Source organism: Panicum virgatum, chromosome 4K (assembly GCF_016808335.1).
Source record: "Panicum virgatum strain AP13 chromosome 4K, P.virgatum_v5, whole genome shotgun sequence".
Classification (NCBI taxonomy): domain Eukaryota; kingdom Viridiplantae; phylum Streptophyta; class Magnoliopsida; order Poales; family Poaceae; genus Panicum; species Panicum virgatum.
Window position 1 is genome coordinate 4,725,556 of NC_053139.1, and position 12,795 is coordinate 4,738,350.

At 46.9% G+C, this 12,795-nt stretch overlaps 1 protein-coding gene across 1 annotated transcript; it reads left to right on the forward strand.

Moving 5' to 3' along the window:
* The first annotated feature begins 4,170 nt into the window (after window positions 1-4,170).
* Window positions 4,171-10,867, forward strand: LOC120702681 (protein-tyrosine sulfotransferase-like). The gene is made up of 12 exons (XM_039986572.1): window positions 4,171-4,737; window positions 4,917-5,091; window positions 5,181-5,252; window positions 5,632-5,920; window positions 6,512-6,649; window positions 8,151-8,255; window positions 8,520-8,667; window positions 9,236-9,288; window positions 9,395-9,463; window positions 9,555-9,674; window positions 9,992-10,156; window positions 10,555-10,867. Exons 1-12 carry the CDS (start codon window positions 4,671-4,673, stop codon window positions 10,693-10,695), a joined length of 1,542 nt encoding a protein of 513 aa, XP_039842506.1. The 5' UTR covers window positions 4,171-4,670; the 3' UTR covers window positions 10,696-10,867.
* Window positions 10,868-12,795: the final 1,928 nt, after the last annotated feature.

The window sequence follows — 12,795 nt, forward strand, 5'->3', positions numbered from 1 at the left end:
TGACAGTGTTGGCCTTTTCTTCTCCCATTCCTCGAAAGGAGTTATCTCTTTATTCTTTGTAGGAACACGGTTTAGGACATGACATGCAGTCAATATAGCCTCACCCCACCATTCCTTGGAAAGTCCCGCTGTATCTAACATGGCGTTAACCAAATCCGTTAGAGTGCGGTTCTTTCTTTTGGCAACCCCATTTGACTGAGGTGAATAGGGAGGCGTCCTCTCATGAATAATACCATGTTCCTCGCAGAATAAAGTAAATAAATTTGAGAAATACTCGCCACCACGATCTGACCTAACTCTTTTGATCTTTCTCTCAAGTTGGTTTTCTACTTCAGCTTTATAGATTTTAAAGTAGTGTAAAGCTTCATCTTTTGACTTCAACAAATAGATGTAACAAAATCTAGTACTATCATCAATCAAAGTCATGAAATATTTTTTACCACCTTTTGTCAACACTCCATTCATTTCGCACAAATCGGAATGAATTAATTCTAAGGGTGCCAAGCTCCTTGCCTCCGCGGTCTTATGAGGCTTACGAGTTTGTTTTGATTCAACACATACATGACACTTAGAATTTTTGACAAAAGTGAACTTTGGAATTAAGCTCAAATTAGCTAAGCGCATCATACAACCAAAATTAACGTGACAAAGCCTCGAATGCCAAACATTTGTTTCATCAACGTTAATAACATTGTATGCAATTTTATTACAAACATCTGACAAAGAAAGACGGAACAAACCTCCGCTTTCATAACCTTTTCCAACAAAAGTACCAAACTTAGACAAGATACATTTATTGGACTCAAAGACTAATTTGAAACCATCTCTACACAGTAGAGAGCCGCTGACTAAATTCTTCTTGATGGTGGGGACATGCTGCACGTTCTTCAGCTGCACGGTCTTCCCCGAAGTAAACTTCAGATTTACCGTACCAACACCAAGAACACGCGCATGTGATCCGTTCCCCATCAGCAAGGAGGAAGTCCCGCCGGTCTGGTAAGAAGAGAACAAAGAAGCATCAGCACAAACATGAATATTAGCACCAGTGTCAACCCACCACTCGGGTGAACCAAAGACTGAAAGAACAGTAGGTAATAAATTACCGTACCCCGAAGTTCCTCCAGGCTCGCTAATAACCATGTTGGCGGAGTCGTTGCCTTTGCGGTTCGGACACTTTGCAGCAAAGTGATCCGTACTAGCACACACATAGCAAGCTCCCGTCTTCTTCTTCTTCTTCTTAAAAGTGGTTGTCTTCTTAGTCTTTGGTTGGTTCTGCGGTGGCTTTTTCTTGTTCTTATGGGAGTTGTTCTTCTGAACAAGATTGGCACTTGAAGCACCAACAACTCCTTTCCCACGTATGTCCTTTGCTCTCGCCTTCTCCTCAACATCAAGAGTCCCTATGAATCCATCTATTGTGAACTCCTGTCTCTTATGTTTTAGAGAAGTAGCAAAGTCCCTCCAAGAAGGTGGCAGCTTAGAGATTATACCTCCAGCCACAAACTTATTGGGTAACACACATGGGGACTCTTTGCTGCAATTTTTGAGATCTTTTGCCAGAGTATGTATTTCATGAGCCTGTTCCACTACAGAACGGTCTTCGACCATCCTGTACTCAAGGAACTGCTCCATGATATACAACTCACTCCCGGCGTCAGATACTCCATATTGAGCCTCAAGAGCATCCCACAAAGCTTTGCCAGTTGGCAGCCGGATATAAGAATCCACCAGGTTATCACCGAGAACACTAATGATCAAGCCTCGAAAGAGGATATCAGCCTCATCGAACGCACTCCCTTCCTCTGGAGAGAATTGTTCAGGCTTACCCTCTTTCACATGGATCACTCTCGATAGTGTTAACCACAGTATAAGCCACTCTTACCAACGTTTGTAATTTGAACCATCAAAAGGTGATGGTTTGATTGATGCAGCAAAGCTAGATACCGAAAGCCTATTAACATAATCAGGTTTTTGGATTGTTACAGATCTAGGCAATTTTCGGTATATTTTAATTCCAAAATTAAATGTATAAACTAGCAATATTTCTATGACTTTAAGGAGTAAAATAAAATATGTGAACATGTTTATACTTATCACACATATAAGCATAAACAATATAAATAACCAAAGTTTCAGGGAGTACCCTAAAGCGGGGCCGTTGCCGGAGGCATTGGCTGCGCTGTTACCAACTGGAGTAGACATCTACTCGGTTGGCCTCAGTCGAAGTAGTCGAACTAAATCGGATGGATGAGGGGAATGGCACTCCTTATATAGTGACTCAGGTGCTCAGGATCGTTGAACCTGGACACCATCAGAGTCATTTAGGTGATGCGGTGTGATGCGGTTATGGCCATTAATTACAGATTTAATTGCACATTTAATCGCACGATTAATTGCTGTCAACGGCAAAATAGCCATCACACCGCACCGCCCGCGGCCACGGCCACGGCCACGGCGCTCGCGCGCGCGTGTGGTTCACCGTCCTCCTCTTACCAGCTTCACAAGTGGTGTACAAGAAGTCCACCTTTTAAGTCGGTTGAGATCCTCCTCAATTCCCGGTACGGAATTAAACATTGATTCCCTAGCATTAATAGTGGACTTTAAATTCTTTTAATGCTTTAGAATAAATGGGCCAAGCCCATTACTCCAACAGGAGATGCTGTTGATGAGTTGAACGAAGGAAGACATGCAGGCTGACTAGACTTGCGATAAGGATTTAGTTTTCTCGGGTAACAGTATATGTATGTTGTATATAGTGCTGCCGCCTCAAAAACTATTATATTGTGCCGTGGCAGTGGCAGACTGACTAGCCATTTTTCTGGTGTATTTATTTGCTCCTGCTTTATAGTTTTTGGGAGCATGCTTGAAGTGAAAACCACAACCAATCATTCTGAATGGCCGAAACAGACATTGGCATCACAATGTTGATGCGAATTCTGAAACCCAAACTGGTAAAAGTTCAGCCCATCCTTTCCCTCTTCCATTACCAAATCGACTGATCCAGTGATACTTCGGAGGAAAAAGCTTTGCGTTTCTCGATAAAAGGATGTATAGAAAGGTTGCATCAGAACATGGACGCGCACCAGTTTTTGTTTATCTTTCTCCAATGCAGCAGCAGGGCACAGATGACACCACAAAGTTCCGGGACAGGAACCCTGATTGGGGGGTAACCATCGGATCCACTGATCCTCCGTCCACCGAACGGCACCAGGCAGGCAGCGAGAGCCTGAATCCGGCAGCTCTGCTTCCCCAAAGCGCCCACTCACTTCCTGTGCCACTGCCAACCAACCATCCACATGCGGCGAGGGAAAGGCCGCCCACCACGAGATGCAAGCAGGATTGCGGCTCACCAATCAAGAGCCGCGTTATCGTAAGCACCAGCCACATATTAAAAAATCCGATGGAGGAGAGAGGACACGGCGACCATGGATCTGCATGTGTCAACTGTCAAAGGCAGGCGTCTGACCCAGGTCAGGTGGTTTATCCTCACCTAGTTCGGTTGGGAGCCAAGTCTTTGATTTTTTTTTTGAAACTAGTCTTTGACATTTGTTGTTAGCTACAAAAATCTTCTAGAGCTTAACCTGGTGGACTGGTGGTTTATCCTCACCTAGTTCGGTTGGAATCCAAGTCTTTGATTTTTTTTTTAAACTAGTCTTTGACATTTGTTAGCTACTCCAAGAATCTTGTAGAGCAGACTGTTGGCAAGAAAAAAGAAAGATTTTGCAGGGCTGACGGACCTTCTGTTTGTGGGAACGGGTTAGGCACGCCAAACTTGTTGCTTTTAGCTGGGCTCCGTGCATCAAGAAACTCGAATGGCAAGATTGCCTGGGGGAACAATCTGTGCTCTGTATTTTTCTCTCTTTCTTTGATATAAGTTTGGCTCTGTAGTTGTGGTTGTCGGCAGCAAGCTGAATTTCCAGTTTTTCACCATGGTCTTAGCTTTGGCTCGTAGTATTGTCAGTTAGTAACAATAGAGGGGGAGAGTGGACACGCGCACCAACCAATCGCGGCACGAAACGGGGGAGAGTACGGCCGGCACGGCGAGATCCACCGCCGGATGGGCTGCGCTGCGAATCTCGGAGGCCCGACCCCGCCGGCCGAGGCCGGACCGGCAAGTGGCCAGAAAAAACTCTGCCGTTCCCGCCGCGCTTTCCCACCACCACCACCGGCCGCCCCCGCCGCTGCCCTGCCCAACCCGCCCCGGCCCCGAGAGCGACCGGCACTAGCGCAGGCGCAGCTGCGCGTGCGACCGAAATAAACAACACGGCCCGAGCCGCGGCGCGCGCGCGAGGAGGGAGAGCAGAGTCGGGCGCGCACGGGGACCCAGGGGGGGCGAGAGGAAAGCGGCGGGTGCCGGGCCGCCCGCGCCGGCGCCGAGGCAGGCCTGCCTGCCGGATGCCGCGGCGCGCGGAGCTGAGCTGAGCTGCTGCTGCCGCCGCCGCCGCCCCCTCGCGATCCTTCTGTTTCCTCCTCCCTCCCGGCCTCCCCCCACCAGTCCACCGCACACACCGTTTATAACGCCTGCCTCCGTGCCTCCTCGCTCTCCTCCACTTCCTTCGTCGCCGCGGTCTCGTGCCCACCCTCGCGCCCTCCTCACGTGCCCCACCCGCGCCGCGCTCGCCCGCTGGATCTGGGCGCGGGGGCGGTGCGGTGCGCTGCTCTCCGGCGAATCGATGGCGCGGGCGGCGCGGCTCGGATTGCTGGGCGCCCGCGCGCTCGCGCTCCTCGTCGTCGCGTCAGGTGCGCCCTCCATCTCTGCTCTCGTCTGCCTCCCCGGCGCGTCTGAATTCTGCTCCGGATGCTTCGTCCGATCGGATCGTCTCTCGGCGTGTGTCGTGTTGCCTCGGCCAGCTGGGGAACGCACTCGCTCCGATTCGCGGTGGTTATGGGCTAAGCAGCCACTCGTTCCGGTGATGCAGTGGCGCTGCTTCCACTCGTCAGCTCCGACGATGGGTACAGACACTGCGAGAGAGTCGTCAGGGGCTGGGCGGATTCCTCTACTGGGCGAGAGAAGGATGGGGACAAGCTGAGCCTCAAGGATTTGCTCTTTTTCCTCCACATTCCGAGGACCGGAGGCCGCACCTACTTTCACTGGTATATGTTCGCCGGACTAAAAAATAGTTTGGTTCACCCTTAATCTAAGGCGTGCCCTGTAATCCTGCTGACGCTTCATGTCTTGGCAGCTTCCTGAAAAAGCTGTATACAAATGCGCAGGAATGCCCGCGGTCTTATGATAAGCTACGGTTCGACCCAAGGTGAGCAAAGTTAGTTCTCTGCTTTAATCAACTGCATCGTCATGTTGATTGGGTGATTCAATAAAACATACCTGTTTCACGAGCACTTCTGATTTCTGAACTGTTTGAATCAGTAAAAAAAGAAATGCCTTCTTTGAATGTTGACTGGCATTTTCCCTGCATTTCGATCGATCAATTCTATTTCCTTTATAGAAAAGTACTGGGGAATTGCTCGCTATGAAAACCATCTTATTTTTCTCAAAGTTAGTTAGGATGCAGTTTTGACTCGCAATTCCTTAGGAATTAACTGTTGGCCAGTATTTATCCTGAGTTCACTTCTAAGATTTTTCTCAAGATAATTTGCTTAGAATTACTAATGACATTTATGCTGTCTTATCAGTCATCCTGACTGCAAGCTGGTTGTTACTCATGATGACTATAGCTTAACTTCCAAGCTACCAAGGGAGAGAACTTCTGTTGTAACAATACTGAGAAATCCAGTTGATCGTGTATTTAGCACATATGAGTTCTCAGTTGAAGTTGCAGCCAGATTCCTTGTGCACCCAAACCTAACTTCTGCAAAGTTAATGACTACCCGTGTGTTAACAAAGTCTCGTGCTGTGAGTACTTTGGACATCTGGCCTTGGAAGTACTTGGTTCCATGGATGAGAGAAGATCTGTTTGCCAGGGTATGCTATCACTTCAATTCAAGCTTTTGCTCAGATTCATACTTCATAGTGCTAGTAACATATGGTGGATACGGTTGGGGCTCAAATTACAGTTGTTCAAATGCAACAGTTTTGACAAAATCCTCTGTCATATACTTATTTTCTGAAATCTGGACCTAGTAATTTGGGATCTTGTGTTTTATATTCAACATTGAACACAATCTTGGATAGAGTTCTGTATCCGGTATTCACAAAAGGCAAACACCAATTGTAACAGAGATAAACTAGTTGATTTGCTGGATTTTCCTTAAATTGGTAAGGAGCTTCTGGATCTGGATATTACTGTTTCCCTACCATCCATTTACATTTTTAAGTGTTCCAGGTTAGCGATTCAACATCCCAGTTTTGTCAGTACGAGTGTTTCAAATGTGACCTTTTTAGTTTCAATAGTAGTTATACTTAATCTGAACTTTCTTGGCATATTTGATTTGAACAACTAGGAGCGTAGATTCCAAATTTATCTTGGGATCAGCAAACTTATAATTATGATTCTTCCATTGCCTGTATTAGAATATTCCTTCAATGAGTGCAACATATATTTGTAATTTCCAGAGAGATGCCAGGGTTGACAAAGAGCATAGTAGCAAGAAGATTAATGCATATGATGTGGAGGATATGGTTATGCCGTTGCATGAGTACATCAATGATCCAGTTGCCCATGAAATCATTCATAATGGCGCTACCTTTCAGGTATGATGACCTGTCCTTCAACTTCTGTTGTACTATTCCTGCATGTTCCTGTAATTGAAAACTGTAAATTGTCCTCCATGCATTTTAGCTGACCTCTCTGATGATTAATATTCTCCATGGTAACAAATGACCTTTTTCTGTGGTAGTTTTTAATAATTTTATTAGTGTAAATATGTTCCGACTTGAAAAAGCCATTTAATTGAGGCCTGGTTGTCTAGTCTGGGGGGTGTCTCAGGCAGACCACTACTGATCAAGTTTTGGTGACAGTTATTGCCTTCAATAAAGGCTGGGATAATTGCCTCTGCATCGTACAAAGATGCTTTTTGTTACTCAGAACTCAGATAGATACTGAATAGACCAAGGAATAGTTATCCATTATTTTGAGCTGCAGTCTTCAGAGCGTCGAACATTCTTACTAGCACACAGTTATATTGTATATGATAACTGACCACAGTTAAACTTCTATTTCATCACCATGTGCTCTGTACCCATGACAAGTATATCAGTTCTTTTATATGCATATTCATGTTCCTGCATAGCATCAGAAACTCGACAAGAACTGTTTGGAAAAAGACCATTGTGGAAATACAACAACAACAATAACAACAACATAGCCTTTTTTCCCAAGCAAGTTGGGGTAGGCTAGAGATGAAACCCGAAAGAAATAAGTTCAAGGTTCAGGCACATTGATAGCTAGTCTCCAAGCGCTCCTATCCAAAGCTATCTCTTTAGAGATATTCCAATCCTTAAGGTCTCTTTTAACCAACTCATCCCACGTCAGTTTAGGTCTACCTCTACCCCTCTTTACATTATCGACCCGCTCAAGAACCCCATTACGCACCGGCGCCTCAGGAGGCCTTCGTTGGACATGTCCAAACCATCTCAGCCGATGCTGAGTAAGTTTCTCCTCAATTGGTGCCACCCCGACCCTATCCCGAATAACTTCGTTCCGGACTCTATCTCTCCTTGTGTGCCCGCAAAACCACCGCAACATCCGCATCTCTGCTACACTCAGTTGCTGCACATGTCGCCTTTTTGTAGGCCAACATTCAGCACCGTATAACATCGCCGGACGAATTGTTGTCCTATAGAATTTGCCTTTTAGCTTTTGTGGCACCCTCTTGTCACAAAGGATGCCAGAAGCTTGCCGTCATTTCAACCAGCCAGCTGAAATTCTATGCCTAACATCTTCATCTATGCCTAACTCAACAAGAACTGTTTGGAAAAAGACCATTGTGGAAATGTGACCAGAAATTATAGTGTATTTTTTCGTGTCCATTTCCCAGTACACATTTTCCTGTCAAAACTGATCAATTTATTTGTTCAGTAATTCTGTTGCAAGTCTACACTAAGTACTGTGTTGTGTCCCAGGCATATTTATGTGTTGTATCTTCTTTCACAGGAAGAAGCTGTAGTAAACATCTGCCTGCAGATGATTTCCCAGCCAACTCAAGTGATCTGATTTCTAATTTGTTTTTGTGTACTCATGTTGTCTTGGCAGATTACTGGGCTAACAAACAATTCATACTTTGATGGAGCACATGAGGTTCGACATTGTGTCAGACAGCATCCAGATCTTGGTCATATTGTGCTAGATGTTGCTAAGGTATGTACCAAAGAGATGAACGTCGTGAAAGACTGTTTTCAATGTTCATTCCAATGGCCAAAGCACATGATACTTTATTGCTTTCTGTGACATGCAAAACGCCATCATTGACTATAGTGTCATGCAGAAGGAATTTTGGCAGTAGATAAATGCATTATGCCAATAACATCCACAAAACACTTATATCATTAAATATACAAAGGTGGGTGTGGAATTTCTTATATGCTTCCCTCCTAAAAGTAATGTCATCATTTTCAATTACAGAATAGGCTGGACCAGATGCTGTATGTAGGACTTACGGAGGATCATGAAGAATCCGCAAGGTTGTTTGCTCATATGGTAGGAGTGCAAGTGCTTTCACAGTCAGGGACATTGAACTTAGATCTGAAGGAAGATCTACTCAGTGAGAATGGTAATATACGTTACAATTTGGTGTCCCTAATTTGTAATTATGCCTTCAGTAGTTGTATTTATGTTACTTGAACTGAAAGGACAACAGATCCTCGGTTTTATCTTTAACTGAAACAGAAAGATAGTATGCCTTTTTGGTTCAGACATTCCCTAACAAATTAGCAATGCGTACCTGGAATTCTAGAATCCCAAGCATAGAATCATACAACAACACAGAGGCACGGTATCTGCATCCCTCATATCAAAGCCAGTTACTTTGAACTGGCATGACATTCAGCAAAGTTCAAACTAGTGGAATGAAGCTGCTCATCAACCCCTAAATGCATAAGCAGCACTAATTGTGGCTTGTAGCTGTTGAAGTGGCAAACTGTGGCGCTGTGCATGATTTGCTGCACATTGAAAATATTAGGGCAGGAAAGCAACATGTCTGGGAGGTGACTTGAAAAATATTAACTGCATAGAGAAATCTTATGTTTGTTTTGGTTATATGGTTCTCCATATCTTTTTATATACTTTTTGCTAGCGCAAAATTGATAAATGAGGATCTAATCTCATACTTCTGTTCACAGACCCTCACCCATCCATGGTGGAGCCGGAGGAAGAAGAAATAAATGAACATCTGGTATGAGGGTGGTTAAATCTTATATTGCATTATTAAGCTTTGCGTGATTAGATGGTAGAATCTGTACAGTTGCACTCCCATCTCATATTTCTGTTTTTTTTTATAGAATAGCACCCATGGTTGGCAAAATAATGAAGCCCTGAACTCCACGAGCGATGAACAAGGAAACGGAAATGTAATACACTACCTGAAGTACTCAATTATTTGTGTAGAGTTTTCTATTATTATCTTTTGATAAAAAAATGTTAATTTATTGCTGATGCCAGATGACTGTTGGGAAATTGATGGAAGCTTATGAAACTTGCATTGCTAGACTGCGAAAGTCTCAGTCTAACCGTCGTAAAATATCCCTAAAGAAAGTTGCGGAGGCAAACTTTTCAAAAGAGGTAAGATTGTGAGGTTTATGCACATTGAAGATTGTTCCTGATTTATGTTCTGTTTTGCTAGTGATACAAATTTGCACCATATGTGGACACCTGATTCATTTCTTTCCATCAATATCAAGCACTAATTGAGGCCAAGAAAAAAGAAATAGGATACAAGTGCTAAGGCTGATGTGCTCAAAACTTCACAATCATGCATGTGCTTATCTTTTTTTTCCTAACACAAAACTCCAATAATAGTTACAAATTTCCGCTTGTGTTTCTATGGAGCACTTTCATATTAGAATGTTTTAGCAATGACAAAGGAAGTTCGTTTGCAGGCACGGAAGCTGGTACCTGAGGCAATATTGAAGCAAATTATCTCGTTGAACAGCCTTGACATGGAACTTTATGATCATGCTAAGAAAATTTTTACCCAGGAGCATCTGATGCTTAAAGCTCAACAATCTGTGGTGGGACCTCACAGACAGCTGGCAGAACAAAAGGTATGTTTAAACTCAATTTTTTTTGTTATGGGGTTCATTTTAGTTTGACAAGCTTTCCTGCCAGAATTCAGACCCTCAATTATTTGTGTTGGACCATGGGTGAGCTCCGGAGTGTGCCGTGGCTATCCATGTTAACTGTTGCATGTAGTTTTGTTAAAAGCATATACTATCTCGACAACTCTTGAAAAATAAGGGAGTCAGATTCATTCATATTAACAACCACCATGCACTTGATCTTGCTAGTTCAATTGATTTGATATAATACGAACATTTCAAATGCGACAGTAGAATATAAATTTGACCTTTCTCATATGTAGGGAACAGTGGAGGAATTACTACTACTGCTATAGCCGTGCTAAGATTAGCAAGCCTCATGTGCCTTGGCTTATCTCTTTCAGGGCTGGACAGACATCATCTGCAGCGACGGGATTTGCTCTCCTTGGATGGTGGTCATGCTTGGGCTAGGGATCGCAGCGATCATAGCTTTACTCTCATTTGCTGTAACGACGAGAAGAAGAACGTCAAAACTTAAGGTCTAACAATGATTCATTAGTTGGTCTCTAGATTTTTGATGTACAGTCTGATGAATGATGATGCCCCCAGACGTTAACGTTACCCTTGGCATTCTTTGGGGCAAAAATGTTAACATCAACAGAATTATCATGTATACAAGTATCGGTGTTAACAATTTAACATGCCTCATTGATGGGACGGCTGGAAGGCTCCGAGAATATAGAACAATCGAGGATCCCTTACAAAATTGTCTCAAAGTGAAGATAAATGATGACATCGAAGTTTAGAGCTAATTGCTGGTGCTTATATCGCATAAATTGCATTTCCAGCTGCAGACAAAACACAGGCCTTGCTCTCGATAGCTTCTCGACCATTATGATAGCATCAATTTCCAGTTTTCCGTATGATCCTGTCCATTCCAGAGTAAAGACTCCACTGCAGCCAGAACTCCCTGCAGAAAAAGCCATCTGCGATCTTTCGTGCCTATGATAACACCAACATCATCTCTTGCACAAAACCCCCAAGGCCCCAACCCCTGTGCCGGTTTTGATCTTCACCGCTTCTCCCTGAAGGTTTGCACATCGATTTCGCGGCTGTATTTTTGAAGGTGTTGAAAAGCAAAAGAAACTAACAGACTCCTGGGTTGCTACAGAGTCATCTGTTTTGCTCAATGAGAAGATGAATGCAACACAAGCATGCATTCTTGAGGCATTGGCAACCTCAGTTGCAGGTGCTCGAGCTCGCGGAAGGCGTCGTAATGGCATTCGCCGGCGCCAGCCGCCAGGCGGCGGCTCAAGCAGCGCCCCTGTCCGTCGGTGCGAGTCCCGGCCCGTCCCGAGTCTTCTCCACGGCCGCGGCGCTGACACGGCGTCACGCACGCTGATCGAACCCTCGTCGGCAACCGAGATGCCGCCACGGATAAGGTGCGGCGGTGCGCCCCCAACCGGCGAGCAGCACTGGAACGCGGCGGCGCTCTGGCGAGGCGAGGAGCTGCGCGCCCATGCCTGGGGTGGACGGTATCTGATATACCGTCCGCCCCGTAGGTCACCGAGAGCCGTCCGATCGGATACCTGTGGCCCGGATTCTTCAGAGCAGCAACCGGACCAGGGACGACAGGGCAGGATGTCCGAGGCCGGCCCAGGTTGGCTGAGCATGGAAGACGCGACGGCGCAGCGGCAGCGGAGCTCGACGGCGACGACCGCTCTGCTCGACGACGCACGACGGCACCCAGCAGGAGCCGCACGGGGCGCGCTGGTTTCGATCGCCCCGTTCTGTCTGTCAACGTCGACACCGACACGCGCGCCGCGCTGGTTTCAAAGATCCCAGCCGCGCATGCTCGCGGCGCCCCCGGCCACCGTGCACCCTCAGACATCTGGCGACGCCGTCACCAAGCCGGCCGTAACTTCATCTAGCCGCCGGCCTCGGCTCACGGAAGGCGGAAAGTCACGCGCTGCCCCCGAGCCGCGCAGTGTCCGCGAGCGAACTTGGACCTTGGCCGCCGCGACGTCGACGGCGGCCATGTTGTGCTCACTTGATCAGCGGCGGCCGGCGGCGTGCGCTCCGTGAGTTTCCGCCGAGGGCGCGGCCGATGATGTTTTCGCCCTGCAGGGTCTCGAGCAGCGCCCGGAACGCGGCCGGGCTCCGTCGAGCCGATGGGCGAAGCCGAGGCGGCGCGCCGGCGCCCATGCCTAGGCTTTGGGTGGACGGTATTTGATGCTGGGGGTGGACGGTATTTCAAATACCGTCCACCCCCTGGGTCCCTAGCAACCGTCGGATCGCTCATCTGTGGCCCGGATCCGGCAGCTCAGCGATCGGAGTCGTTCGTCTTCTCGGTCAGGAGCCGGAGGCGGGCGGTGGTCTGTTGGTCTGAGCCCCGGTGGTGCGCGTGATTCGCGAGAGCGTGGCGCAGCGGAGGAGGTCCACGACGACGACGACGTCTCTGCTCGAGGAAGACGGAACCCTCGCCGCTGCTTCCTCCGATGGCCGATGGCCGCTCGCTCAGGTGGCTCTTTGAAACGCCGCGCCGCCGCGGCAGGAGGAACTCGAGCCGGTGTGGGGGGCGTGGAACGCGGTCGGTGGACGGCGCGCGCCCCGCCAGAGCTTCCCTAAGTCCTCGATCACGCTTA